The sequence below is a fragment of the Drosophila melanogaster genome, chromosome 2R, assembly GCF_000001215.4.
Source record: "Drosophila melanogaster chromosome 2R".
NCBI classification, from domain to species: domain Eukaryota; kingdom Metazoa; phylum Arthropoda; class Insecta; order Diptera; family Drosophilidae; genus Drosophila; species Drosophila melanogaster.
In genome coordinates, this window is record NT_033778.4 from 8,109,112 (window position 1) to 8,135,818 (window position 26,707).

Below are 26,707 nucleotides of genomic sequence, written 5' to 3' on the forward strand. Positions count from 1 at the left end.
CGCTCATACAAATGCCTTCTAGACACAGGATCAACAATTAATATGATCAATGAAAATATATTTTGTCTTCCCATTCAAAATAGTAGATGTGAAGTTTTAACATCAAATGGCCCTATTACCTTGAACGACTTGATTATGTTACCCAGAAATAGTATTTTCAAAAAAACCGAACCATTTTATGTGCACAGATTTTCTAATAATTACGATATGCTAATTGGCAGAAAATTGTTGAAAAATGCTCAATCAGTTATTAATTACAAAAATGATACAGTTACCCTTTTTGATCAAACATACAAATTAATTACTTCAGAATCCGAAAGAAACCAAAATTTGTATATCCAAAGGACACCAGAATCAATTGCAAGCTCAGATCAGGAATCAATAAAAAAATTAGATTTTTCACAGTTTCGATTAGATCACCTAAATCAGGAGGAAACTTTTAAGTTAAAAGGCTTGTTAAATAAATTTAGAAATCTTGAATATAAGGAGGGAGAGAAATTAACATTTACAAATACAATTAAACACGTACTAAATACAACACATAACTCCCCAATTTATTCGAAACAATACCCACTTGCGCAAACACACGAAATCGAAGTAGAAAACCAAGTACAGGAAATGCTGAATCAGGGATTAATTAGGGAAAGTAATTCTCCATACAATAGTCCTACTTGGGTCGTACCAAAGAAACCGGATGCTTCTGGCGTAAATAAGTACAGGGTAGTAATTGATTATAGAAAGCTAAATGAAATAACCATACCTGACAGATATCCAATTCCAAATATGGACGAAATTCTTGGCAAACTGGGTAAATGCCAATATTTTACAACGATCGATCTGGCAAAGGGATTTCATCAAATAGAAATGGACGAAGAATCAATTTCTAAAACTGCATTCTCCACAAAAAGCGGTCATTACGAATACCTTCGAATGCCATTTGGCCTTAGGAATGCACCCGCTACTTTTCAAAGGTGCATGAATAATATCCTTCGACCGTTGCTTAACAAACACTGTTTGGTGTATCTGGATGATATTATAATTTTTTCAACATCCCTTACAGAACATTTAAATTCAATACAATTAGTTTTTACAAAGCTTGCAGATGCAAATTTAAAATTGCAACTAGACAAATGTGAGTTCTTAAAAAAGGAAGCTAACTTTCTTGGTCACATAGTTACCCCTGATGGTATTAAACCAAATCCTATTAAAGTTAAAGCCATAGTTTCATACCCAATTCCGACAAAAGTAAAAGAGATAAGAGCTTTCCTTGGATTAACAGGTTATTATCGCAAATTTATTCCAAATTACGCAGACATAGCAAAACCCATGACCAGCTGCTTAAAAAAAGGAGCAAAGATAGATACACAAAAACTTGAGTACATAGAGGCATTCGAAAAACTTAAGGCTTTGATAATTCGTGACCCAATTTTACAATTACCTGATTTTGAAAAGAAATTTGTTTTAACCACAGATGCAAGTAACTTGGCCCTCGGGGCTGTCCTTTCTCAAAACGGTCATCCTATATCTTTTATTAGTAGAACACTTAACGATCACGAATTAAATTACAGTGCTATCGAAAAAGAATTACTTGCCATAGTTTGGGCCACAAAAACTTTTCGACATTATTTACTAGGACGACAATTTCTCATTGCCAGTGACCATCAACCTCTTAGATGGCTTCATAACTTAAAGGAACCGAATGCTAAGTTAGAAAGATGGAGAGTTAGATTAAGCGAATACCAATTTAAAATAGATTATATTAAAGGGAAAGAAAATTCAGTTGCCGATGCATTATCAAGAATTAAAATTGAAGAAAATCATCATAGTGAAGCTACTCAACATAGTGCAGAAGAGGACAATAGCAACCTTATTCATTTAACAGAAAAACCAATAAATTATTTCAAAAAACAAATAATCTTTATTAAATCCGATAAAAATAAAGTAGAGCATTCAAAAATATTCGGTAACTCCATTACCACAATTCAATATGATGTAATGACACTTGAAAAGGCCAAACAAATTTTACTCGATCACTTTATCCATAGAAACATTACCATTTATATTGAGAGCGATGTAGATTTTGAAATTATTCAAAGAGCACACATAGAAATTGTTAATACCACCTACACAAAAGTAATTCGCAGTCTTTTCCTATTAAAGAACGTTGGTTCATACGCCGAATTCAAAGAAATCATACTTCAATCACATGAAAAACTTTTACACCCTGGTATACAGAAAATGACAAAATTAAATTATTAAAGGCAGACAGAGACGGAGCTTTCTCCAGTTTAGCTTTAAAGCGATGGCTTGAAGAAGAAGAAGTCGAATTACAGCTCAATACAGCAAAAAACGGGGTAGCAGACGTCGAAAGATTACACAAAACAATAAATGAAAAAATTCGTATAATCAATTCATCTGATGATGAAGAAGTAAAATTAAGCAAGATAGAAACAATCCTCTACACATACAACCATAAAATTAAACATGACACTACTGGACAGACACCTGCTCAAATTTTCTTATACGCTGGGCATCCCATATTAGACACTCAAAAAATTAAAGAGAAGAAAATAGACAAAATAAATGAAGACAGACAGGAATTTAAACTCTCAATTTCACAGGCACCTGGTACCCGATAACACTATTGTTTATACTGATCACAGCTGTTCATGGACAACAAATTCAAATTAATAATATTGACACCAACCACGGATATCTCCTTTTTTCTGATAAGCCAGTACAGATACCATCCTCCTTTGAACATCACTCCTTAAAAATCAATTTAACTAAAATAGACATCGTGGTTGACTATTTTGAGCAAAGACTACGAACCGATTACCATGCACCCCAGATCAATTTTTTATACAATAAAATAAAAAGAGAACTAGCCGGAATAACCCTGAAACATAGAAACAAACGGGGTCTTATTAACATTGTGGGTTCAGGTTTTAAATACCTATTTGGAACACTAGATGAAAATGATCGAGTCGAAATACAGAAAAAACTTGAAATCAACGTCCATAACTCAGTAAAATTACATGAACTCAACGACGCCATACGATTGATAAATGACGGAATGCAAAAAATACAGAATTATGAAAATAACCACACCATCATTGACAGTCTTTTGTTCGAACTAATGCAGTTTACGGAATACATAGAAGATTTGGAAATGGCTATGCAGCTTTCCAGACTTGGACTGTTTAACCCCAAATTACTAAACTACGACAAACTTGAAAATGTGAACAGCCAAAACATTTTGAACATTAAAACATCCACTTGGATTAACTACAATGATAACCAAGTATTAATCATATCCCACATACCCATTTACCTTTCACTAATAAGCACAATTAAAATAATTCCTTACCCAGACTCCAACGGCTATCAGCTAGATTACACAGACACACAATCATATTTTGAAAAAGAAAATAAAGTTTATAATACCGAAAATAAAGAAGTAAAAAATGAATGTGTCACCAATATTATTAAACACTTAAATCCAATTTGTAATTTTAAGCCAGTACACACGAACGAAATAATAAAATACATAGAACCAAACACAATTGTAACCTGGAACTTAACCCAAACAATTCTTAACCAAAATTGCCAAAATTCAATTAATAAAATAAAAATAGAAGGAAACAAAATGATAAGAGTAACGCAATGCAAAATAGAAATCAATAATATAATTTTAAGTGAAAATCTGTTAGAACCAGAAATAGATTTGACACCACTATACACACCACTTAATATAACAAAAATAAAAATTGTAAAACACAACGACATTGTTGAGATGATTTCAGAGAACAATATTACACTTTACATACAAATGATCATTGTAATAATCGCACTAATTTTGTTGTACTCATATTTAAGATATGTATCATTTAAACCATTTATGATGCTGTATGCAAAACTTAAAATAAGAAAAAATCAAAATCAAAACACACCACAACAAACAGAAATAGAAGAAACTCCATTTCCCACACTATATCCATCAATCCCAGCCCAAGTATAGGCTTCTCTTTAAGGGAAGGGGAGTGACGTATTTGGGTGGTCCAAACCAGCCACTTCCATTATTTCAAAGAAATCAGTAATGCACTCTAGTAATTTTCCATAACGTATCCCAGCTGCGCAGCATTCGTTTATCTTTGGCAGCGCAGCCGTTCTTGTAAACATCCTAAAGCCTGACCTAAGCAGATTTGACTGCCCTCTTTCAACGCTACCTAATCTTAAGAACCCAAGAGCGAGGCTCTCCCGAAATACAAATATTGTTCAAATACTGAGGCTTCTCCTCAATCCAATTTGCATTTGATTTTTAGTCTTAAGCTGAGATCCAAAGAATAAAGTCGTGAAACTATTTCTCCTAAAAACTATTTTTTATTTCTTGGCGTTGTCCTTAGTCAACTGACGGGACATTAGTTCGACTCATAAATAAAACAACAATTTTACTATATGTATATATTTGGTAGTCCATCCCTTATTAGCAATAATAGGTGCGCAACGCTTTGGCATGGAGTCAACCAGGTCCTGGCACTGTTTTGGGGATATTTTACTCCAGAACTCCTTAATTACAGACTTAGAAGCTACAACAACCTTTTTGATATCCGGACAGAGATTTTCGATGGGATTAAAGTCTGGCGACTGTGCAGGCCACTCCAAAACAGGAATAGATTTATTTTCGACCCAATCCCCTTGGCTTTCCTCTTGCTGAAAGACCCATTTTAGCGGCATATTGTATTCGGCAAAGGGTGGCATCACCGTCCCTATATATTCACAAAAACATGTTGATCCATGATGCTTTTTATACAATATATTGGCCCAACTCCGTAGTACGAGAATATATATACCATTAAATTGGATCCCTTTGTTTAATTGGTATTTTCAGTAGCTTCTCATAGATTGATCGTTTTTCTGCACTGCACTGCTTTCCAGGTCCCATTTTATTAATTTTTTAAAGTTACGTTTGCCCTAACGATGTAAGAAAGAATAAAACAAACATATGCTCTCTACCAAAGCAAACCTTCGATAAGTATCGAATATTTGAAAAATAATTGGAGTGCTAGTTTTTTTCGGCCTATTTTGCCGAATCTATCCGCTCCAAGAAATAAATATACCATTTATATACCATTAAGCCTATGAATTCATCCACACAATAAATCCGACCGCTTATTGTTTTTGGTAAAACACAACCTTATATATGTGTATATATGTAATAAGCGTTATGTTCTTCCGTTTATTTGACTTACATATAATATCAATATGCTTTAAGGTTTTGCTAAATAAATACTGAAACGTGTATACAAAATGAGTAAGAAGAAAAAGGTGTGCAGTGTCTTAAAAAAATGATTATATACACTTTGAATTTTCAAATTAATCATATGTGATAAGCAAATCTCGTCAATTGATATCTTGCAGTTTGTAATTTTTAGATACTTTTATACATATTGGGTACTTAATTGGTAACAACTTCTAGGTACAAAGGGCTTTTGCTCTTCTTTTTGCAGAATATGCTCGTATTTCTTTATACTTTTGTCCGCAACAGGGATAGTTTGGGCTTGGGTTTGGCTAAATTGATATTTCTTTTAACGTTGTTTTATAAACTCTTCGTCAAACCATTAACAACAGATTTAGAATACTTTAGAGTTCGACCAGGTCGGGGCCCGTGTGGATATCGTTAGTATCTGTTTATGGCAGCATAAAGTACAAGCATACAATACATAAGCTTATCTCCCGACAATTCTTCTGACATTGAGTAACTTTTGCGCACAGCGTTTTAGGCTAAGTTAAAGTTAGATCTAGTTATGGTACGAATTACAGCATTTGCAGGACATATTCAGTTATTAAAGCGCTAACCTTATGAAGGAAGCCAACGGGAAATGCACAGCAAGATCGCTACTTAAAGGCTTTGATTGAAATACAAGTGTAAATGAGTAGTTGGCTTCTAAGCTAAGAGTAACTTACTTGAGACGTTTACATGTTTAGTCTTAGGCAAATTAATAGTCAAACGCTTTGTGATAAAATAGTCGTAATAAATAAAAACTTGTTTTATATATCATTAGAGTTTAAAAGACGCATACACACATCTATATATATCTATATACAATCACGCGCAGCCACACACTATCACTCAGCACAAACAGGGGATTGATTAATCAGGCAGCATATGCACGAAACTGACGGGAAACATGCCCTTCCTCGTCGGCTGTCCCTCAATAATGCCCTCCATCCAGTTCTCGTCGTCGGTGCGCTCGTTCAGCACGATCAAAATCTCGCCTTCCTTGAACTCCAGCTCATCATCGTTGTCCGCCACGCAATCGTAGAGAGCTCGGCACCGACGCTGACCATTCTGAAAATGGTGATAAAAATCAAGTAAAATCAATAAAAATCAAGGATAGTAAATTAAATCCCTTACATAGTGGAACTTTCCGCCCAGACCTGCCCCACCGGTTTTCGACGGATTGTCCGGCGATGAGTTAAGGCGATCGTTGTCGCTCGAGGACACATTCGACTCGGCTGAGTGATCTAGACCGCCACCAGAGCTGTCCATATCCGTATGCCAGGACTCGTAGTCGGGAAAATTGGCCGACTGATTAACCAGCTGAAAGATTTCAAAGCGAAAACATTAGCAAGGAGAAAATTACAATGGCATAAATGGCAACAACAATTGAACATGGAAAATTATAGATTCGATATAATTTGTAGGTATGGGCGTAAGGGGTTAGAGCTTTTGAGAGATGCACAAAGCGAGACACTTATTAGAGAAACGACAACTGCAACAGCAAGAACAACTATTAAATTGCATAGTTTGCTTGTCAAAAATTGTATGAAAGTGCAAATGAGCGGTGGTGCTTGCCATTTACCGTCTCCTCGCTGGACTGGCATCTCAATTGAGTGATGTGTTGCTTGCGCTGCAAATTGTTTTCCGAGTGCGGATTAGATCAAATACAAAGAAAGGTTTGGGTGTTGATCTACAGGACCTTTTCATAACCCACTCAACGTTCTTTTGGGACTTACCTTACGGGGAGGCGCCACTGGTCCCTCGTCCATGGAACTGATGCTCTCGTTCGACTGTCCGTTTGATATTTCGCGCTCTGTCGAGCAGATTAATATTAAAAACACTGCAATTTATGTGACTGTTATGACACTCACCTGATGGCGGTCCTGGTGGAGGAATCTTTGGCCTGGTTAACGCCGATTTGTCCACATGCTTCAGCGTGGGCAACTCACCGGTGGGCGGCAGAACAAGCTTGGCGCCCGCTAAATGAATATTCCTGTTCAATGACTCACCGCTGGGTGAACGCTTGTGGCCGAAGGTTGTCATGGCAGGCATTAGACTGTTGTTGCTCCCGTTTCCAGATCCTCCTGGATCCTGGGACACTCCATACCCATATCCTCCTCCGCCCCTGGGACTGCTTTCTACGCTCCGAAGGTGCGGCAACGTGCCATAAGCCACGTCCAGCGACTGGTTCTTGTGGTTAATGGCTCGAATGTCGCTGGCATCGAAGTTTTGCGAATGCCTTGGAGGATGAGGCAAAGTTCCGTAAAAAGAGCTGGACGAAGCGCTGCCCAATGTCCCGGGGGGTGGTGCTGGGGCTGTACGCTTCTTCAGAGAATTCATGTTGGCCGTAGATGTTGATTTCCGAGCACCTGTCACATGCCCGCCCAGATCGCTTTGCATATTCAAGCTGTTTCGCGCCGCGCGAACGCTCTGGCTGGAGGCGGAACTGGGACTTGAACCACCATTCCCGGGTCCATTGCCTCCAACATTGGTAGCACTGCCCAGATACTGTCCCACGCTTATGTGCTGTTTGGGCGAAGTCCCTGCAGAATGCGTATAGCTCGGCAGACCGGAGGGTAGAGTGAATTGCCGACTCGGACAATTGGCGATTGGACTAGAACTGGACTGTATGGAGTCGCAAGTAGAGGAACGAGAGCGCAGAACAGGTGAGTCCCCGCCAGCAAAACTGGGGGGACGCGAACGGGATTTCTGCAAGTAAACCGAAAAGGGATCAGCATAGAACTTAGCTAGTCGGAATGTGCCACCTACGCGCTCATCGATGACTGTTTCATCGTCGCTGAAATCCGTGGAACCGTCCTCGTTTGGCAGATTCCAGTCAGTGTTGATGTGGTCGAAGGCGCTCTTCTCCCGCTTAATGGCACATTCAATCTGCAGGATAACGAATGCTGATTAATATTGATTCGAGTGAATCCATGTTATGACACTTACAAGCTCCCTGCAGCTATTGTGTCCCATTTCTTTGGCAATATCCAGAGCTGTTTTGTTCTGTGAGTTCTTGAGCTCATAGTCGGCTCCAGAGCGGAGCAGCAGCTTCATGCACTCCCTCCGATCGTGCAGAGCGCACAAATGCAACGCCGTATTCTTTCCCGTCACATCCAACAGACCGGCCGGATTGGTAGCTTTGTTAAGACCTTTAGGCGGCATATTTTGGATGAGAAAGTCGACTATGTGCAGCGTAGATCCCATCTCGCGCAGCACGGCCAGATGGAGGGCCGTCTCTCCGGCATCAGAGCTGGGCAGACAGCAAGTGAGATCCGCTCCTTCCGCCCACACCTGGAGCAACTGACTCATGTCGGCGTTGACCACAGCCTGCTCTAAGTCGCACCGTAAGTCGTTGTCATCCGAGCACGTGCGCATGACATAGCGCTTGGCAACATACTTGGCGCGGATAAAATCGTAACGCTCTTCCCTGCAAAAACATATTACAACTAAGCACTTGGAGATAATCGCTACCATGCCAATAACACATACATGCTGCTCTCGTGCTGAAGCTTGCCCCTTCCCAGCTTCGCCTCCATAATGTCGTTCAGCGTGCTGTTGCCCATGGCACGAGCAATAAGCAGATTAGCCGTCGTCAGGTTGTCTAGCGTAAGACTCTGGATGCGCGAGTGGTGGACGCCCAGATCGCGATGAACCCCAGAGCACTGAATGCACACTAGAATGCCAAAGTTTAAACTGATCCAGGTCACATCGTTACGCGATCCACAGTCACAGCATCGATCGTTGCCCGGCAGTAGCTGTACATATCGGATCACAGTCTTTTGCAGCTCCACCAGACTTGGACTCATCTGCGGATTGGCGTGCTGGAAGGCCTTGGTAAGTGCCTTCTCCTTGCAGTTCACCAGGACGGCCATCCATGCCTTCTGATCGCCTTCATCCTCCGCCTGAAAGTGATACGGACGATTGTCTGCAAAAGGAAAAAGCACAATGATCATATTAGTATAAGTGATGAAAGAACCATCTCTTTACAACTCCTATAGTGCTTCACTTACAGCTGATAAGATCAAACCCGCGCTTGTCATCCGGCACCGGTTTGATCTGGCAGGTGAGCAGATTTACGCGTGTTGGCGGCTTCGACTCGTCGGCATGGAAGATGTCAAGAAAACCATCGCTGGTGACCCGGCATCGTCGTTTCTGCCAAACGCGACGCACCTTGCCCTCGCTCTTCTTGAGAAGGTGGCCTTGCCGGGTGACGCCGTGGTGTTTGTCACCTTGCAACTGGTGGAGGGAGTAACCAGCTCCCCCACTTCGGCTCTCCGACGATGGCACATTGTCAACTCGCTCAAAATCTGGAGTGCTGCGCAGAACTGTTCGCAGATCCAGCAAACTGCGACGATCCTCGTCTTGCTTCTGCTTGATCTCATGCAGCTTCTCGCTGAGGTCGCCGATGTATGTGCCGAAGTGCTCGATCGTCTGTAGGCCGTCCTTAAAGTAGCTGCAGAGGCGATAGATGTTACTTCTAATCTGTGGACAGCATAACTATGTTGAGGTACTCACTTGCTTAACGCGTGATAATACTCAATAAGGTGCTGCAACAGCTCGATTCCCGTCTTGGTCTTAATGTCTTTGTACTTCAGCAAATACTCGCAGGTCTGCAGTTGGTAGAGTCGACGCTCCTTCTCCATTTCTTCGGCCACCACAGCGGCGTCGATCTCTGTGCGCACCATACCCGCCTCTTTGGCCTGGGCTTTCTTCTCCTTCTCAATCTTGATGAACTTTGCCTCGTAGTCCTTGGCCGCCTTGTCGAATGGCCGCTTCATGTCCCCCTTCACGCCCCGCAGCTCGCTCTTCAGCATTGAGTCCACCGGAAACATCACAATGTTGTTGATGTTTTGCATCTGTTTTTGTGGGTAAACAAATTATCTTTTAGATGACCCTGTAATGGTTGCGAAATCGTCATGCCTACCAGGGTCTTCATCAGCGCGCTAAGCTCCTTGGTGACAACGCTGAACTTAAGGAACGCGGCGCCGATGTCCGGCTCATCCTGCTCAATAACCTTGCCGCCCAGTCGCTCCAGAGCTCGCACCATAAACATCTCATTGTCCACATGGGCTAAAAGATAAAAGCGAAAGCAAAGATTATTTGGAAGGAAGTAACATAAATGGTATCATATCTCAGAGGATGTACTCACTGTTTCCTGAGTTGTGGATAGCCTTGACCGCTTTTTTCAGCTTAGTTAGACCCTCCCGGTCGAACTCCAATCTCTGAAAGAGATAGTTATTGCAGTGATCAATTGGGCATGGTGTCAAAGGGAATACATAAAAGTTGTTTAAGGGTTGTTTAAGGAAGTTCTATAAGACAAGAGATAGCGACAAGGTTTTGCATAATTGAGAGGCTTTGATAGAGGGAATTCTTCAAATTTCTAAGTCCGAACAATTGTATTTAGCGTTTCAATAAACGACCTGCACCTTCTGTGCTTTAGATGAGCAACCACAATGCATTCCCAAACTTAGCCAAAGATGGGAAGACACAATAGAGGAAACGCCGTGGACGGGCGCCGAATGAACAATATTTTCAGATTGAAATCGCGTCAACATTGGCATTAGGTATTCAGTTCGCCTGTCGGTCGGTTGACCAACCCCACCCCTTCGATACTCCCATCATATTTTATGGCACCAGCTAATTGAAAATGTACGACAAGGTCACTTCTATTATTAAACTTAATAACCGAACCAGCACCATTTTAAATGCAGTCGCATGCACCAATTAAGACAGCAAGTGAAAAAGATTCGAGGCAATTTCCCTACCGAAACACACCCCCCATTTTCCAGCATAAATGTTTTATGCGGCAAAGTTTTTTATAATCCGAAACCGGAACCGCATAAACAATGATTTCAGTACATTTCCGAAGTCGAGAAGGAAAGAGTTCGTTCCCCCATTGACCCGATGACTCTCCCCAATTGCCTCCAATTCAAAATGCTGTGTTCAGAATTGAATTAGCCGCCAAGGAGGGGCGCAGGGATCCTGACACAACTGCGAATCATATGGGAATCGGCAAAGATCGCTTACATTCCTGCTGAAACTGATATATGAGCTACCAGACAACAACTGCCCAATAAATACTGCAGATGGAAAAAAAAGTAACAAGCGAATCGGCCAAGACCGAACTCCGGGAAACCTGACTATTTGCGATTGCAATTCTATACTACGCGATAGTCGCTGAGTGGCAAACATCTGGGGACAAATGAACCCCTAGCAATCCGCCATCGGCTGTAGAAGATTAGTCATGTTGTTGAGCAAATTACTGGGAATGCAAACAACACGCCTAGACCGAAAACAAAAACCAGCTAACGATATTCGTCAACTTGTTTTGCTCTTTGGACGAGTTGCGCGGCCAGTTAGCTGTTTTGATAACAAAAGATGCTAATTTATAATAAGTCAAAGCCCCAGAAGATGGCTAAAACAGCAGCACTTTGTTGTGGAGCGGCCAAATGAATGGCACAGAGAGAAACTCTTGGACGCACAAAATTAAATTTCATTTTAGACAGTCAGTTTTACAGCTGCTCCAAATATAATAAACACGCAATGGGAGAGACTGGCTAAAAAAAAAAGAGAAATAAAATTCATTTAACTGGCGGGGAATGGAGGTCACTGGGCTGCTTGGGCTACACCAAAAATCCATCAGCAAAATTAAATATTAAATGTTTGACGTGGCGTCCAAGAAGGCGGCCCAGAGTTCCGGGAAAAACTGGGCATGACGTGACCGACCAATAAATCGTCTAATTTTGTTTCGCCGGGCGGGCGCTGCATTAGCCTGGGGAATTGGAGCAATATGTGTATATTGCACAACCGGCCCACTCAAGGGTCTTTTGGATGACAACATGGATGACTTTTCCACTTAGGCGTTCTGTGTTTTCTGTGGACGATATCCCCAGCTGACTGAGTGTTCCCGTACGGGAATAGCCGCGGTTCTCGGATTCGCTGCTCTTATCACACGCCTTTTTCCGGCCGTAAAATACTCTTTGTGTGCTTAGCTTTATCAGCGGGCGATTTATATCCGTGCACTTACATACATATGAAAGTGGAGGCGACATCACAGCTGCCTTGAGTAAATATAGAAATTACAGCATGCTTATGTGGCAGCCACTCCCACTTCGGTGCCCAGCCCCCAGTTCCCTGCGCCCCTAGCTCCATCTGCTCTTGCACGTTCCGGAATGCACTTTGTATTTCCATTGTACTATTTTTGTGGAATCGTGGAATCGAGGAAAAACCACCTTGCGGGCAGACAGAGAGAGAGCGCGAGCCGGGAGAGAGAGACCGCACTAAAATAACAGGCGGTGGCTCATTTTGGCGCCGCGCCAATTTACAAATCTGTCCGCTGCAGCCCCCCGGAAAATAGTAATCATCACCGTTTGGCAGGGGGCGTCGCCTGCCATGTTAGCTGCAGTATCGCGTGGTCACATAGCCGTGCTCCTGTTTTCACTTTCACCGACATCGATCAGATTCCATTAAATTAGGAACTTTGTTTTGCAAAACCGATTATTATTACAGATTATCCGCAGATGGATCGGAATTTTAATCATTGAAATAAACAAGTAATGACGATAACACATTCCTCACTCTCCGTAGCCTACGAAGATATTAGTTTTTGAACAGTAAACCCAATTTTTCAGCGGTTCAAATGCCTTTAAATTCAGTGACCCCTAGACTGTTTATATGTTTAGCTCAAATATAAAACTATATAGACTGGGATTCCCAGAACACACCTGTAAACCCACCAGGATAGCCCACCTTAAACTAGGGATTGCTTGGGCTGTAGGTACACAGATTGTTGGCTTTTTGGACTACCTGCCTCTACATAAGGAACATGGCTTAGGAATTGCCTGGTCAACACACTTACCTCTTCCAAGACGCCAATCGTGTGGCGGCAGTCGGGCATCCTCGAGGCGAAGGTGGAGGTGGTGGGCGAGCTGTAATCGGAGCGCGTCTCCTCCACAAACTCGGACACGGCAATCAGGGATGGCGGCATTTTGCTGCTCAGGATATCCCGATGTCCTGGTATATACAGCGTATCTTTTACTCACACGCACACTCACTCACACACACACACACGCGAGTCGCACGCACACCAGCTCACGCCCAAGGCCGTGGAACGGGAGCAAAATGGGAGTGGGAGCGGGACGGCAAATAGCTGAGAAACTACCAGGATAACGCCTTTAAGCACTGTACGTGTCTCTGCGTCTTTGTTCACTCCCGATTTGTGTTGTTGCTCGTCGCACTTTCCCTGGCACTATATCCATATATCCACACACTGGCGTTCTCATCATCCTCATGCAATTTGGCTTTTTGCTTTTCGCTTTTCGGTTTTCTGCGTTTTTGGTACTGCTCGTACTACTCGAGATGCACAATTAACTTTGTCTCTGGGCGAGGGAAGTGCGCAGTACCCGGAATCGCGGCAATCATGGTAGGATCAGAAACACACTCGGACTGGTACTGCTACTGTGACTGGGACTCGCGGCACTGGACATGGTCGTCCTAACTTTAGGCGTGATTTAATACTTTTGTTTTATTGCGATTTTGTGCTGCTGGCGTCTCGCTGTTGTTACCCTATCGATATGCTATCGAAAGCAGCAGGCCTGTTTCGCTGACTCACAGTTACGTCGCCCAACTGAGGTAGCGATAACATTTATCGACCGCCAGCAACGCGGTGTGGATTTTATTCGGTTTTTTTTTTCTTTTTCACTGGCATTTGCTTTGAGTTTTAATACAGAGTAGAACAAGATGGCTGGCAAGCGACAAGCCACTTCGAACCTGAACCACGAAAACTGGGACCTGGAGGAGGAACCCGAGGAGCGCGGCACATTCCGCACGGCCACCGAAGAGGAGCTAAAGACACGCGTTATCAAGAAGGCGCGCCGCAAGATTGCCGGTGGATCGTCCGCCGCTGAAGAGGATGGCGCCGAAGAAAAGACTGCAGAGCCCAAAAGTGTGTTCAGTGGCTTTTCCGGTAAGCTATCAAATCCATGCAGACCTGAGGGACTTGCTCACTCCGATTGCTTTTAGGTTTCGGCAAGCCGGCTGCGAGCCCAGCCGCGGGTTCGCCTTTCTCCTTCCTGGCCAATGTGACGGCACCAGCCACGACCTCTAGCAGCGAGCCAAAAAAGTCTGCATTCTCGTTCGGGTTCAGCTCCAGTTCCAGTTCGGCCGATCGGCCTGTCAGCACTAGCATTTGCGGCACCGCCAGCACCAGCAGCACGGCCCCCTCTCCTTTGCCGGCCAAGGAATCAACAAGTACCGTCGATGGCGCCAAGCCGACCACCTCGATATTTGGCAACATATCAGCTGCCAAGAAGGAGAGTAGCGAGGCCAAAACCAGCAGCAGCAGCACTAGCCTCACATCCACCATGGAGACCTCCGAGTACCGTGAAAGCGTTGCTGACCTAAATCGGTCCGTCATAAAATTCCTGCAGGACCAAATGGGCAAAAGTCCCTACTGCATACTGACTCCAGTGTTTAAGAACTATGATGAGCATCTAAAGGATCTGCAAGACGAGGAGAGCGCCAGAACGAACTCCACGAAATCCAAAACGGCACAAGCTCGTTCTCAAGAACCAGTTGCAAAGGTGTCCCGTGCATCGTCGCCACCAAAAGCGGCTACTACGTTTACGTTTGGCAAGCCCAGCGCGCCAATAGGCGCCAGCGTATCGCCCTTAGCCAAGAAACCCAACTGCACCATAACCAGTGGTGGAACAACCACCACGACCGCAACACCACTGGTCTCCTTCGGCAGTACGGCATCGTTCACTGCGCCAGTGCCGTCCTCCTCCAGTATCTTCAGTTTGACAGCAAAACCCACTGGAGAAGCCAAATCCGATGATACCCCTAAGTCCAGCATTTTTAGCTTTGGAGCAAAGGATACGACCACTAAAAAGGATGAGCCTAACTTCTCGGCACCGAAGACCAATGGCTTTTCCTTCGGACTGAAAAGTAACAACGACGACAAGCCAAGCACCTCGTTGTTTGCGGGTTTCGGAAAAGCGCCTGGAGGAGCAGGAGACGGCGCAAAGGGCTTTTCCTTCACCAACAGTGCCACGCCCTTCTCTCTCGGAAACATTCATCCGCCAGCTGCAGCGGCAGCGCCTGCGGAGGAGGAAAAAGAAGAGGATACGCCCCCAAAAGTCGAGTTTAAACAGGTGATGATAAAAGAATTTTCTTTTCGAAGGGAAAGATAATATAACTTCTACTCCAAACAGGTTGTGGAGGATGACGCTATATACTCCAAGCGGTGTAAGGTGTTCATTAAGAAAGACAAGGACTTTGGCGATCGTGGCGTGGGCACGTTGTACTTGAAACCTGTCAAGGACTCCGAAAAGATCCAACTGTTAGTCCGCGCCGACACCAATCTGGGCAACATCTTGGTCAACCTTATTCTTAGCAAGGGTATACCTTGCCAGCGCATGGGCAAGAACAATGTGCTGATGGTCTGCGTGCCCACGCCAGAGGACTCCAAGGCCACATCGCTGTTGCTACGCGTAAAGACCGGTGACGAAGCCGACGACTTGCTGGAGAAGATCAAGGAGCACATCAAGTAGAGGATAGACAACTAACATGAATTCGTACATATAGATGTTGTTTAATCGTTTGTATTTTAAAAGCTATAAATGTACGAAACCCTGGAAATAGAACTCAAGAATGTACACACAAAAATGATAATCAGTCAATTGTGGCTACAATGATTTTGGCTTCAAGCATATCTTTGAGATGAATACTTAAAGTTCGCACATCCTCAGAAGACTCGTCCAACCCACTCATATAATATTGACGCAACATGCGACCGATTTCGGGGGGATAAGCTAAAAATTTTAACGAGATCAGTTTCGGGTATACAATTTAAATTGATAGTCGCTTACTTATTGTTTCCACTGTGACAATTTTGGTGCGCCGGTTAACGTAAGTGCACCTCCCGGCGACAAATTCGGTTGTGCCAGAATTGGCGTTTCCCTTAATCTTCAGCAGTTTAAATATAACCGTATCGCCCCTGGACGGCAGGCTATTGAGTGGAGTTGCAGTCCGCAGTAGGTCCCTTATAATATCCAAAGATTGCCTATTTTCTACTACTAAGATGTCAAGGGCACTCATAAGCATACATCTACCATTTAAATGCCTCGTATCTCACCTGGAATCGGTTCAATATCAGAGTCGCCGTATGAAACGTCGATATTGGAGTCGTCTACCAACATCACATCGTCGTCGGAATCGGATACTAGTTGTTCCTCAAAAATGGGCACTGTTACCGTTTTAACATCCTTCGAATCAACGTTATTTTTAATCGGAGATGCACTTCCGTCATCTGGCAAAATTTTTTCGACTTTGGGTGTTTTTTCCATAGATGTGTTGTTCTGTAGAAATGACTCAGTAAGTTCAAGTGGATTAGTTGCTTCAGCTTCGGACGGAAGAGTGGTCTCAGCTTCAGTCGAATTGTCCAGATAAGCGGATTCAACTGCTCCTATGGCCCCCGGAAGAGTGGTTGATGTTTCAATGATGTCTTCGCAAAGAGGTGCAACTGCTCTCTTTATACCTTCTGAAACATTTTTTTTATCCTTTACATCTGGTAATTCTTCGTCGTGCAAAATTTCGTAGGATTTAGGCTTTAAGGTTGAATCCTTCCCATTGCTTGGGAATTGTTTAGCCGTATCATCACTCTTAGCTCCTTTCTGCAGCAAAAAACGAGGACTGATGGGCTTAAGTTTTTTATATTCCAGAATTTCAATTTGTTGTTTTTTAGTGGGAAATTGAAATATGCGCGGAACATTAAAGGGCATCTCCAAGAGAGGGGAGCGGAACGAAATCGATAGGAGGCTAGCAGCAATGCCAGGACTCTTCTCAATTTGGTCCCCTGCTTTCAGTTGAGATAGTTTATCCGGAATTTTGTTGGACTCCAAGTGTGTTTTGTCCTGTTGCTCCTCTCGAGTTTCGTTTTCCTTCGTTACCACACCAGATTTTTCTGATAGAATGTCAGGCGATGTCTCTTGATTCTTGCTTTCTGACATTTTACCCTCCTTGAGCGTGCATCGAGAAATACTCTTAGGAGCAGGTTCATTCTCTACCTGGTCAGATGCCTCGGGCGATTTGGTCGGTTTCTTGTTTTTGGATTTATTTTTAATCTGAGGAGCAGATTCCTTGTTCTCTGTCTCGATGTTCGCTGACATGTTAGAAACTTCTGTCTGAGTTTCAGGGGCCTTTGGAGTGCCTTTGTTTGTCAAGAGCTTTGATTGTACAGAAGGTCCAGGAGCCATATCTAGCAACTCCTTCTTTCTCACACGAGATGGGTTTTCTGCAATATTTATCCATTCTGAGTTGTTCTGGTTCTTGGAGCGCTTTGAAGGTCGGAGGGGAGTGGAGGCGGTTAGGTGAACCTGTTCCTCGACGGATCGATTCTTGCGCTTTTTACTGGATTTTACAGGAGCAGGGCTCACAAAGGTATCACTATCGTGGCTGGCAAACCGAAAGGCTCTGCAAGGGATGAATATGCTCAAGTAGATCGTAAAAAGAAATAAGCTCACCTACTTGAGTCCTTCGGCAGAGTTCAACACTTTGATAGACTCCCTCGGGGGCAGATAGCATCCATCTGAGGTGAGCAGACTAATGTCCTTCTGTTTGAATGCAATTTATTTAGAATTAGCAGTTAGAGATTCTTAAAAATCTTGCCAAGCTGAAGAGGTTTTGTATGTGGTCCTGGAGGTCCTTGATGTTGTTCCATGCTGCATCGATGAAAACCAACGAATTTCGTCGTTCGTCCTTGAAAAAGTTTGATAGATCCACCTTCATGCTGGAGTGTTGCATTTTTGACTTAGTTTTCTTATGATTAAAATGATTTTAAATGTGCTAGAGATGGAAGTATGTTCGATTTCGTTATCGTTAAATCGATGTGTTTAAATTTCTGTCAAATTAATGTCATATTTTTTGTAGCGATTTATAAAAATAAAGCTTATTTGAATGACAAACTACATTAATATTAAAAAATTGCAATATGGAAAACAATATATTTAAGTCAACGAGATTTTACTTGAAATAATTTAAGTTAGTTTTAAAAATGCCTAAAGCAGAGGGCTGTAATAATGGATAAATTAAAGCTTTGCCTTGCAGAGAATTTAATTTTTTAAACTCCCCTATGTTATCGATAGCATTTACCAGCTACGCACGACCGATAGCGATAAGACAGTTCTTGTGTACAACGAAAACAAATAGTTCTTATCAATAAAGTTAGGCATTGATCACGGCTCCGAATTAGATCAATGATGTAATTCCACCACGAGGAAGCTCCGATCCGATCCGATTCCACTCCAAAATGAGCCACGGCGACCAGAGTCAAAACCAGAGCAGCCAGCGGAGCCAGGCGCTCACTGGCGGTGGTGACTCCCCGAGGGACAGGGAGAAGGAAAAGAAGGGCTGGTTCCACTCGCTGACCAGGCGCAAGAAGTCCGACTCGGCGCTGGCCGTGACTGCATCCGCCGCCGTCTCCACCAGTGGATCGCAGAACAACAACAACGAAGTGTGCGTCCTTGAGGCAGCGGACTCTTCCATGGCCAGCTGCAGCAATGGGGGCACGGGCACAGGAACTCTGCGCAGAAGGCGGGACAAGGACAAGCGAAACGTGTTTGCCAGACTACGAAGGAAGGTGGGCCAAGGGCTCAGCTCCCTGCGAAACTGGCACTCCATGGGCGACTGCGACGACGGCGGAACTACTGATGCCACCTACGAGTTCCTTACGCCGGCCATCTGTCCGGAACCCACGCTACCATTCACACACGACTACTTGCGCTTTATCCGGAAGAAATGGCTTGAGCGCGAGGACGCCCACTCGCCCAACCAGATCATGTACAAGGCCTGCTCCGAGATGCTCAAGTAAGCGCCGTGTTTCTCCGTCCATCAACGATCGATGACTCATGCCCTTTGTTTGTTTTTAGCCAAGTGTGGTACTGGGGTGAGATCTCCAGGCGCGATTCGCAGCGGCAGTTGAGTGACAAGCCGACTGGGTCGTTTCTAGTCCGCGACTCGGAAACCAGCGGATCCCAATTCACGCTCAGCTTTCGGATTGTGAACGTAACCCTGCATTATCGACTGGAATATCGCGACAATTTTTGGCACTTCGAGGAACTTAAGTACGAGTCCATTGTCGAGATGATCGAAGATATCTTGCACCGCTGCACCAACGACAACTTTGTGTGCTTTGTGAAGGTTCCCAACGAGATGCAGCCACCGTTTCCAGTGATCCTCAAGTACCCGTTGAGCCGGTACTCCAACATGCCCAAGCTGCAGGACTTATGCCGCCGTGTTCTGCAGCGCCAGATGTCTCGCGAACAGCTGGCCCAGTTGCCAGTGCCGGCGCAGATGCTGGAGTACTTGTCGGTGGAGCGGGAGCTGGTCTTCCAGAGTTAGGCAACCGCCGCCCGCCGTCGAGAAGCCGCTGGTCAAAGCTTTAACACTGAAGTAAACGCAAGCGCGTACACCAAAGAGGTCCGGGCGAATGGAATCCCAGCCTGCAGTTGTTCGTAATGATATTTGTTGGTCGGATTGGCAATATGTTGTTGATGCATTTCTACGCCCCAGTAACTAAGCGCACAGTCTCTCTTCACGTGCACGCCGGAATCCCAGTGCACAGAATTTTACTGTATTGTACTGCTAAGTACGGTTAGTACTAGTATCTTGTCTAGGATAATGTATTATGTTATTTGCCATATTTAGTCTATTGGTTTGTTTTATATGGGTCCTGGTCAAGTCTATACTCTGCACCACAGTGTGCAAATCCTTAAGCAAATTTTTAAACATTGAACTACTGCATATATGTATTAACGTAAGTTCTAAGCCAGATGTATCGTACTATTTACGTTGTTTGCATTTTTGTATTCCTAACTTGGACACTAACTTTTTGCTAATCTAGATTGCATGGAATTTAGGCAGCTTTACGGCAATCGAATACGTTCAATGCCAATTACTCTTGTTGCAACGTGTATGTATTTTATTTAAATCTATCTATGAATATTTTACAAGAACAAAATATCAATCAACTCCTTGAGCGATCTTGCAGTCAAAGGAGCTCGCAAATAAAGAAAAAATCACACAAATGTATATGTATATTCAGGAGGGGAGATTTTGCTGTTTAATGTCCTCCTCTTCGCCCTCCAGCTCTACATGGTCATACATGCGATAGGCTTTGAACTGGCCCAGCTTGACACCATCCACGTAAAAGAAGCTGAGAAAACATCTGCGGCACAGGTAGGAGGGATCGTGCAGCTGTCGCCGGGACTGGTTCACGATGAAGCTATAGCTGCGAATGCCGCACATATAGCAAGTCCTGCGATTAAACGTACTGAAGGCGTGAGGATAGGGATACAGGCTGCGATCTGGCCGTTTACTAAGTGGCGTTAGCACCTCTACCTGGGAGATCACAAACAGGTGTTCGCAATTGCCGTGGTGCAGGTAGTGTAGCGGTGATCCGGGGCTGACAGTGAGATCGATGAATCTTTTGCCCTCCATACTCTCCACCTTAAGCGTTTCTCCGTTCACTCCGTTCGCTCTGGCAGCCCACTGCAAGACGGTCTTGGAATAGTCGGGATTGTCCGGATTGCGCTGGTCGTTGTAGAATGTGTCGTTGATGAAGAAGTAACCGGGATTTGTGTCAATGGATGGCAACGGTGCATCTGGATCGTCGCTGATGTCGACAAACCGTTTTCCATTGCAAACGCAGCTGATCTTGTCCCGCAGCTCGGTCAGATAATTGCTGCCCAGACATACGAACTCCTCGGCGAAAACGGGAATCTCCACCTTAAACCCGCGATGGTAGGCCCGCGGTGGTCGATATAGACGCACGGTTAGCTCCAGTTCGCCGCAAGCATCGATGTGCAGGTTAGGCGAGTCTGTCGGCGTCGGATTCAGTTTGTGGCTGTACTGGGTGCGGCCAAAGGGACACTTACGGGACTTGTCCTTGTGCTGGCTTAGAGCAGTAAAAGTGGAGGGCACATGCTGGTTCTCCTGCGGCGGAGAAAAGGTTGGGCGGCATTTGTCTGCGGCGGGCTGGAAGACTGCAATCGAGCTGTCGTCTGGGGACTCGATCAAGTCCAGGGAACAGCTTTCAGACACGTCGACAAGTACTGGGTTTTTTTGGAGAAAGAAGGGCACTTCGTCTGCAGTACCGGATATTTTCTTTTGATAGTCGGCTAGAAAGTCTCGCAGGCTTAAAGCTGGATTCGTTGTAATATAGGTGGTATCCATGGTACTAAGAGGTATGTCTTGAAAGAGTGTTTTTTGTTCAGGATTAGACTCAGTTCTCCACACTCAATGATCTTCTCCAAACTTGTTAATAGCCTCCTTGTAAGTTATATTTAGCTTCAGAGATTCTGGCTTTGGCTCGGTCTGATCGTCCTCTTCAGTCTCAGCCGACTTCTCCACCTCCTGGTGCAAATTGTCCACGTAGACCCTTTCAAAAGATATCACCTTGGTGGATTTGTCCACGTACTGGTACCGCTGGCGACACACTGACTCAAAAAGCGGATCACTTGCCAGATTGTCTTTTTCCTTCTCAAAGAACACGTTGGTTCCCACGGAATGTTCGTAGCGTCCCCGATAAATGCTTCCATTTACCTCGGCCATGGGCGTGTCACTCTCGATTCCGATGATCTTAATGGCCGCGTCCTCGTGCTTCAGCTGGTGCGGATGAATGTGGTTCTTGAAATCCGCAAATACCAGGTACTCTGTGTCCTCGTACTCCGAATCGGAGGAATCGTTCATGTTCTCCTTTTATCGTTATGCATGGGCCCTGATTGATGGTTGAATGATGGCGTTATTTCGCAATATATGACTTCCTTAAACAATAATTTGTCTGATTCCCATTTACAAAACCTTGTTAGAAATGTGCGTGCACATTCCTCTTCTTTCCTTCCTATGGTAAATTTAAAATGGCATTGTGGTGTGAAAATACTATTATTTTTATCATCCAAAGAACTGCTTTCTTAAATACCGGCAGTTATCGATAGGTAAACCCACCACCAAACCATCGAAACTATCGAGGCGAAAACTGTCATCGGTAAAAACGAGGCGAACACAAATCTGTTTCAATTTGTGTCAAAAACTACGTACGTTTTCGTATAGTTGTAAATATTAGTAAATAATAAATAAATAAGCTTATAAATAAATATTTATGCTGACGTGGTGTGGCGCGAAACAAAGTCGAAAAGGGTTTAAAAACGTAGACTTTTGAACGAAAAACAGCAACCCAGCAACCCAGCGTACGTGTGTTTTCACAGGGCAGCCATTTTGGGCGAACTCAACGTCAGCAGAACGAGCTCGTAATTTGTACATTTATTAAACGTAAGTACAGTGTGTTTAATTAAATATCAGTGTAGTAGTGCGAACGCAGTGAAACCTAGACATTTCGGTGTCCGCAGCCTGAATTTATTTACTTATGGCTTGGATTTTCACTGCATTTGCATGATGAACTCTTCATTCGCGCTCTTAATGTTTTACGCTCTTTATGCTCACTTTCGCCGCCCTTTTCTCATTGACAGCTACCATACATACATAGTTACGACAACTGCCGTTTTGAGTACCACGCCGGAAGCTTTTGCGCCAACAAAACCGAGCTTTTGTAGCAGACGTAAACAAACCCAAATCCAAAGCAATGGCCGATGAAGATATCACATTGAACGAGGATCAGCTCCTGGAGTCATTGGAGGAGACGAACGGGGAGCAAGAGACTGAGATCGCCACAGAGGTCGAGGTGAGTTGGGGTTGCCCTTGTAGACAGTGCCCAAGAACCAGTTTCTTGGCCTCACGCCTTGCGAAAGCCCGCCGAATTCCCTGGAAAAGCTCGCAAAGCTTTGGGGGATATACAAAGCCGAAAACCGCAGCAATGGCTGCCATTTTCAGAGCGTCACTTCGCACCGCCACTCCATTCCATTGTCTGCTGTGGTTTCGGGCGTTTGCTCATCGCTCCAAATCAAATACCACTAAATTTCATATTTTCCTCGTCGCCAGGAGGAGGGCAGCATGCAAATCGACCCGGAACTGGAGGCCATAAAGGCTCGAGTCAAGGAGATGGAAGAGGAGGCCGAGAAGATAAAGCAGATGCAGTCGGAGGTGGACAAACAAATGGCCGGTGGGTCTACCACCGGCTTGGCCACAGTCCCGCTTTCTCTTGAGGAGAAGCAGGAAATCGACACGCGGTCCGTCTACGTGGGCAATGTGGACTACGGCGCATCGGCCGAGGAACTGGAGGCCCACTTCCACGGATGCGGCACAATCAACCGAGTAACCATACTCTGCAACAAGGCTGACGGGCACCCCAAGGGATTCGCATACATTGAGTTTGGTTCCAAGGAGTTTGTCGAGACGGCATTGGCCATGAACGAAACCCTCTTCCGAGGGCGTCAAATAAAGGTGAGTATCTGAAGCACTTTTTGCTAGTCCTGCTACCTATCAAACTCTCATGTACATATGTGGATAGAATGAGTCCTAGGGACTCCTACGTAGCGCAATTTTGAAAGCACATATTTAGAGTTGACTTTAGCTTAATCTATTGACTTTCAGGTAATGTCGAAGCGCACAAACCGCCCTGGACTCTCCACCACAAACCGTTTCGCACGCGGCAGCTTCCGGGGTCGAGGAGCCCGTGTCTCCCGGGCGTGCTGTCACTCCACCTTCCGAGGCGCCCGAAGAGCTATGTAAGTGGGCTCTGGAAAATCCCGATTGGATCGAGCTAATCCCGGTCTGTCTTTCGTTCCAGAAGGGGTTACCGTGGTCGCGCCAATTACTACGCTCCTTACTGATTATTGTTTTATTAAAATCCCTAGTAAGGTAAGTTGACAATTTCGAACTGAAAATAATTGATAGTTGAAATTTTATATGTGTGGGTTGCGTCCGATTTATGTCGGTTACATAAAGTAATCCGATATCTATCTCTTATATTTTGATACATTTTTTTTCTTAAAATTTATAAAACCAATGAGGACGTCTTTTTATGTTAAATTTAAGTTGTTAGAAAATGCCGTTTGTTTTTATGGAGCTAAATAGATTTAGTTTGCATAGCTGGTAGATCATTACGGGAAATAAAAACAATCAAATTTATGGTCAAAAACAGAATAATTTTCCGAACCCTTTATGGGAATACCTTGCTCTCATTCGCAGCGTGTTGGGTTTTATTATAATGCTTCCATTCGATTTACCGACTGTCGTCTTTAATCCATTAACTATTTGATTTCAGATTTTTTTACAATATAATTTCAAAAAACATTATTTTATTGCCAAACTTCTTTGCTAAATAAAAAAGAGAAAACAATCGCAACAGAAAACGCCAGAAAAAATATCGTTTCAATAAAAAATGCATCAGCAGCAAGAAAACAGGCGAAAAGAAGAGACCTCGAAAATAATAAAAAATCAACAAGGAAAACGAATATCTTGACTTGGCTATAATGTTTTTTGAAGCACCCAACACCAAACACCCCCTTTTCACACATTTTAATTTTCAATAAAACATCAAAAAAAAAAAAAAGATTATGAAAAACAAGAAGTTGATTTAAAAAACAAAAAAGTATATACAACAATAAGTATATATAAAAGAAGCGCAAAAGAAACCACAAACCCCAAATAAAAGAAGTTAAAAGATGGCAAAAGCAAATAAAGAAGGAAGAAAATATAAAAAAAAAATCAAAAGAACACAAGACTCTTGGGAAAGAAGTAAATCAACAAAATATATAAAAAGTGCGTGTGTAATTTATATATTTAAAAAAAAAATATATAGAGTAAAGAGAAGATAAGAAAAGAAGTTGAATTTACTAAAGCGAAAAAGATGAAGACAAATATAATCGAATTAAATAAGCTATCAATGCCTTTCCTTTGGGCGGGACAAGGTTTTTTGGGATTGAGGATGCGAGTAACAGCTTGATTCCTGCCACCACCAGCAGCCCTACCTCTCTTCCAGCCCTCAGAAATATTGTGAATAATAAAAAGAACATTCTTCATTCAAAAGCACTATTATATGGTTTTATTTCAATCGTAGGATTGCAGAGCCTGAGCGGATTTCAACTCGAAAATGCCGCGTTGCTTGCGTGTTGATTGATCTTTCGCTTCTAGAATTGATGTGGAACTGCGCTGAACTCCTAGTTCTTCTGGACGGCGGCCTGCACGAGGGGCAGGTTCTTGCCAAGGAAACACTTGAAGCCACGGAAGGCCCATTCGTTGGCGGGCGACTTCTGCTCGTTCTTGTCGGCGCACTTCTCGATGTCGGCCTTCAGCGCGGCCTTGTCCTCCTTGCCCTGGCCCAGTTGCGCCACCAGGTTCTCCACCTTGAAGCCCTTGGCCTCATCGAACAGGTCGAATTTGACGAAGATGCACTGGATGTAGTTGCGGGTGATGTCATCGTCGGGATAGTCGAAGGTCTTGTACTTGGCGATCAGGGCCTCGGTCACCTTGCTGCTGGCGGCACACTCCTTGCGCGCGCTCTGCAGATCCTCGGCGGTGCGCAGCTTGTAGTCGGAGGCAGAGGCCTGTCGAGGAGCAAACGGATGAATTTAGATTACTGGCTGCCATCGGCTTCTGTCTCCTTGCAACACTTACCAGACCCAGCAGGGCGCACAGCAGAATAGCAACAGCGTTCTTCATGGTGAATCTTATTTTTTTTGGCTTCTGTGATAGATTGTGTGAGGACTGAATGCTCGCTCGGAGGAAACTGTTGACTGTGGTCTGGGCTGCTCCAGCTTTTATACCTTCGAGCCCCGCTCAATGTGGGTATGTCGCACTCAACTGTGGGGCGATTTTGAGTGTCGCTCAATTGAGTTGCACTCGCCGGCGTAATTTAAATCTCATTATGGAATTTTTTGATAATGTCGAGGTTGTTGAGGAGACGAGAAATTAAGGATTACCTGATATATGAAAATGATATCTAGGATTGAAGAGTTTGCAGGGATACTGGCAATAGAGAAGAGCGGCTATGCCGCTCGGCTTGGTCTTAATGTTAGAATGCAGTATTTGGTTTTTACTACTGTTCAGCAGTAGTAATTTTCTCGATATAATTTTTCTTAGTTTTGTATATACCATTATCATGAAGCAAAAAAATTTTTATTTAAATGGCATTTACTTCTGGTTAAAGAGGATAACAATTATATTGTTTCTTTTTATATGATGAGCTAATTTGATTTTTCTATCCATTACATTAGCATTCCAAGAGAACGCATTACCAAATTTAAATAGAGAACAGGAAGGAAAGATATATATCATTGCACAATTTATATATCAAAACTAAGATTTTATTCCGCATAAAGATCATAGTGAATCAAAATGAACTGTGATTTAATTTCTGCCATTTTCAATTACTTTTCCGACTGTTCGGAATATATATTCGTCGGATTTTTACCAAATTAAAACCAAAATTATATATTGTTTAAAAAATTCCGAAAACCGAACTAAAAT

General features: G+C 43.6%; 8 protein-coding genes across 17 annotated transcripts, besides 2 other annotated features; 3 read left to right on the forward strand and 5 right to left on the reverse strand.

Annotated features, from left to right (window-relative positions):
- Positions 1-4,456: part of a mobile genetic element that runs on past the window's edge.
- Positions 4,457-4,464: 8 nt separating this feature from the next.
- Positions 4,465-4,869: a mobile genetic element.
- Positions 4,870-5,174: 305 nt separating this feature from the next.
- On the reverse strand, positions 5,175-13,890 carry Asap (ArfGAP with SH3 domain, ankyrin repeat and PH domain). 3 transcript variants are annotated; one of them, NM_001299254.1, is made up of 13 exons: positions 13,146-13,890; positions 10,437-10,509; positions 10,212-10,357; positions 9,803-10,143; positions 9,298-9,740; positions 8,777-9,212; positions 8,234-8,714; positions 8,054-8,173; positions 7,156-7,909; positions 7,021-7,097; positions 6,867-6,914; positions 6,419-6,604; positions 5,175-6,352 (listed from the first exon to the last, which is right to left on the reverse strand). In NM_001299254.1, exons 1-13 carry the CDS (start codon positions 13,272-13,274, stop codon positions 6,155-6,157), a joined length of 3,432 nt encoding a protein of 1,143 aa, NP_001286183.1. In that variant the 5' UTR covers positions 13,275-13,890; the 3' UTR covers positions 5,175-6,154. The 3 variants fall into 3 exon arrangements, with proteins under 3 accessions (NP_001286183.1, NP_001163085.1, NP_001014504.1); NM_001169614.2 differs by lacking the exon at positions 6,867-6,914; NM_001014504.3 differs by lacking the exon at positions 6,867-6,914 and having other exon boundaries at positions 6,029-6,352; positions 7,156-7,993.
- A 34-nt stretch (positions 13,891-13,924) lies between these two features.
- Nup50 (Nucleoporin 50kD) lies at positions 13,925-15,947 on the forward strand. Its single transcript, NM_136511.3, has 3 exons — positions 13,925-14,252; positions 14,309-15,438; positions 15,499-15,947. Exons 1-3 carry the CDS (start codon positions 14,027-14,029, stop codon positions 15,835-15,837), a joined length of 1,695 nt encoding a protein of 564 aa, NP_610355.1. The 5' UTR covers positions 13,925-14,026; the 3' UTR covers positions 15,838-15,947.
- Positions 15,870-18,131, reverse strand: coil (coilin). Of its 2 annotated transcripts, none has more exons than NM_001299255.1 (5): positions 17,954-18,131; positions 17,813-17,898; positions 16,422-17,758; positions 16,156-16,359; positions 15,870-16,098 (listed from the first exon to the last, which is right to left on the reverse strand). In NM_001299255.1, the coding sequence occupies exons 1-5, from the start codon at positions 18,086-18,088 to the stop codon at positions 15,959-15,961; spliced, it is 1,902 nt and encodes a 633-aa protein (NP_001286184.1). In that variant the 5' UTR covers positions 18,089-18,131; the 3' UTR covers positions 15,870-15,958. The 2 variants fall into 2 exon arrangements, with proteins under 2 accessions (NP_001286184.1, NP_001014505.1); NM_001014505.2 differs by having other exon boundaries at positions 16,156-16,362.
- Positions 18,132-18,463: 332 nt separating this feature from the next.
- Positions 18,464-20,365, forward strand: Socs44A (Suppressor of Cytokine Signaling at 44A). The gene is made up of 2 exons (NM_078935.3): positions 18,464-19,150; positions 19,213-20,365. Exons 1-2 carry the CDS (start codon positions 18,594-18,596, stop codon positions 19,682-19,684), a joined length of 1,029 nt encoding a protein of 342 aa, NP_523659.1. The 5' UTR covers positions 18,464-18,593; the 3' UTR covers positions 19,685-20,365.
- On the reverse strand, positions 20,243-22,212 carry Pbp49 (PSEA-binding protein 49kD). 3 transcript variants are annotated; one of them, NM_165588.4, is made up of 2 exons: positions 22,145-22,212; positions 20,243-22,061 (listed from the first exon to the last, which is right to left on the reverse strand). In NM_165588.4, the coding sequence occupies exon 2, from the start codon at positions 21,515-21,517 to the stop codon at positions 20,384-20,386; it is 1,134 nt and encodes a 377-aa protein (NP_724647.1). In that variant the 5' UTR covers positions 21,518-22,061; positions 22,145-22,212; the 3' UTR covers positions 20,243-20,383. The 3 variants fall into 3 exon arrangements, with proteins under 3 accessions (NP_724647.1, NP_001137616.2, NP_610357.1); NM_001144144.2 differs by having other exon boundaries at positions 20,243-21,162; positions 21,220-22,212; NM_136513.4 differs by having other exon boundaries at positions 20,243-22,212.
- CG42516 (uncharacterized protein) lies at positions 20,243-22,212 on the reverse strand. Of its 3 annotated transcripts, none has more exons than NM_001169616.2 (2): positions 22,145-22,212; positions 20,243-22,061 (listed from the first exon to the last, which is right to left on the reverse strand). In NM_001169616.2, exon 2 carries the CDS (start codon positions 22,031-22,033, stop codon positions 21,581-21,583), a length of 453 nt encoding a protein of 150 aa, NP_001163087.1. In that variant the 5' UTR covers positions 22,034-22,061; positions 22,145-22,212; the 3' UTR covers positions 20,243-21,580. The 3 variants fall into 3 exon arrangements, with proteins under 3 accessions (NP_001163087.1, NP_001286185.1, NP_001163086.1); NM_001299256.1 differs by having other exon boundaries at positions 20,243-21,162; positions 21,220-22,212; NM_001169615.2 differs by having other exon boundaries at positions 20,243-20,600; positions 20,684-22,212.
- A 107-nt stretch (positions 22,213-22,319) lies between these two features.
- Pabp2 lies at positions 22,320-25,263 on the forward strand. Of its 2 annotated transcripts, NM_057554.4 has the most exons (6): positions 22,320-22,612; positions 22,810-23,021; positions 23,279-23,680; positions 23,831-23,964; positions 24,030-24,097; positions 24,504-25,263. In NM_057554.4, the coding sequence occupies exons 2-5, from the start codon at positions 22,923-22,925 to the stop codon at positions 24,067-24,069; spliced, it is 675 nt and encodes a 224-aa protein (NP_476902.1). In that variant the 5' UTR covers positions 22,320-22,612; positions 22,810-22,922; the 3' UTR covers positions 24,070-24,097; positions 24,504-25,263. The 2 variants fall into 2 exon arrangements, with proteins under 2 accessions (NP_476902.1, NP_724648.1); NM_165589.3 differs by lacking the exon at positions 24,504-25,263 and having other exon boundaries at positions 24,030-24,366.
- Obp44a (Odorant-binding protein 44a) lies at positions 25,059-26,204 on the reverse strand. 2 transcript variants are annotated; one of them, NM_001299257.1, is made up of 2 exons: positions 25,856-26,204; positions 25,059-25,785 (listed from the first exon to the last, which is right to left on the reverse strand). In NM_001299257.1, exons 1-2 carry the CDS (start codon positions 25,898-25,900, stop codon positions 25,399-25,401), a joined length of 432 nt encoding a protein of 143 aa, NP_001286186.1. In that variant the 5' UTR covers positions 25,901-26,204; the 3' UTR covers positions 25,059-25,398. The 2 variants fall into 2 exon arrangements, with proteins under 2 accessions (NP_001286186.1, NP_610358.1); NM_136514.4 differs by having other exon boundaries at positions 25,259-25,785; positions 25,856-25,976.
- Between the last annotated feature and the right edge of the window lie 503 nt (positions 26,205-26,707).

What these genes read in the sequence shown, in the direction of transcription:
- Pabp2 (NM_057554.4), top strand. Translation starts at nt 22,923, where the DNA reads ATGGCCGATGAAGATATCACATTGAACGAGGATCAGCTCCTGGAGTCA. An exon ending in TCCGAGGGCGTCAAATAAAG is followed by an intron (nt 23,681 to 23,830) that starts GTGAGTATCTGA and finishes ATTGACTTTCAG; the next exon opens with GTAATGTCGAAGCGCACAAA. An exon ending in CGAGGCGCCCGAAGAGCTAT is followed by an intron (nt 23,965 to 24,029) that starts GTAAGTGGGCTC and finishes TCGTTCCAGAAG; the next exon opens with GGGTTACCGTGGTCGCGCCA.
- Socs44A (NM_078935.3), top strand. Translation starts at nt 18,594, where the DNA reads ATGAGCCACGGCGACCAGAGTCAAAACCAGAGCAGCCAGCGGAGCCAG. An exon ending in GCCTGCTCCGAGATGCTCAA is followed by an intron (nt 19,151 to 19,212) that starts GTAAGCGCCGTG and finishes GTTTGTTTTTAG; the next exon opens with CCAAGTGTGGTACTGGGGTG.
- Obp44a (NM_001299257.1), bottom strand. Translation starts at nt 25,900, where the DNA reads ATGAAGAACGCTGTTGCTATTCTGCTGTGCGCCCTGCTGGGTCTG. An exon ending in TGTGCGCCCTGCTGGGTCTG is followed by an intron (nt 25,786 to 25,855) that starts GTAAGTGTTGCA and finishes GCTCCTCGACAG; the next exon opens with GCCTCTGCCTCCGACTACAA.
- coil (NM_001014505.2), bottom strand. Translation starts at nt 18,088, where the DNA reads ATGCAACACTCCAGCATGAAGGTGGATCTATCAAACTTTTTCAAGGAC. An exon ending in TACAAAACCTCTTCAGCTTG is followed by an intron (nt 17,899 to 17,953) that starts GCAAGATTTTTA and finishes GCATTCAAACAG; the next exon opens with AAGGACATTAGTCTGCTCAC. An exon ending in AACTCTGCCGAAGGACTCAA is followed by an intron (nt 17,759 to 17,812) that starts GTAGGTGAGCTT and finishes CATCCCTTGCAG; the next exon opens with AGCCTTTCGGTTTGCCAGCC.
- Asap (NM_001014504.3), bottom strand. Translation starts at nt 13,274, where the DNA reads ATGCCGCCATCCCTGATTGCCGTGTCCGAGTTTGTGGAGGAGACGCGC. An exon ending in CGATTGGCGTCTTGGAAGAG is followed by an intron (nt 10,510 to 13,145) that starts GTAAGTGTGTTG and finishes TATCTCTTTCAG; the next exon opens with AGATTGGAGTTCGACCGGGA. An exon ending in CGGGTTTGATCTTATCAGCT is followed by an intron (nt 9,213 to 9,297) that starts GTAAGTGAAGCA and finishes TTCCTTTTGCAG; the next exon opens with ACAATCGTCCGTATCACTTT.
- Nup50 (NM_136511.3), top strand. Translation starts at nt 14,027, where the DNA reads ATGGCTGGCAAGCGACAAGCCACTTCGAACCTGAACCACGAAAACTGG. An exon ending in TGTGTTCAGTGGCTTTTCCG is followed by an intron (nt 14,253 to 14,308) that starts GTAAGCTATCAA and finishes GATTGCTTTTAG; the next exon opens with GTTTCGGCAAGCCGGCTGCG. An exon ending in CAAAAGTCGAGTTTAAACAG is followed by an intron (nt 15,439 to 15,498) that starts GTGATGATAAAA and finishes TACTCCAAACAG; the next exon opens with GTTGTGGAGGATGACGCTAT.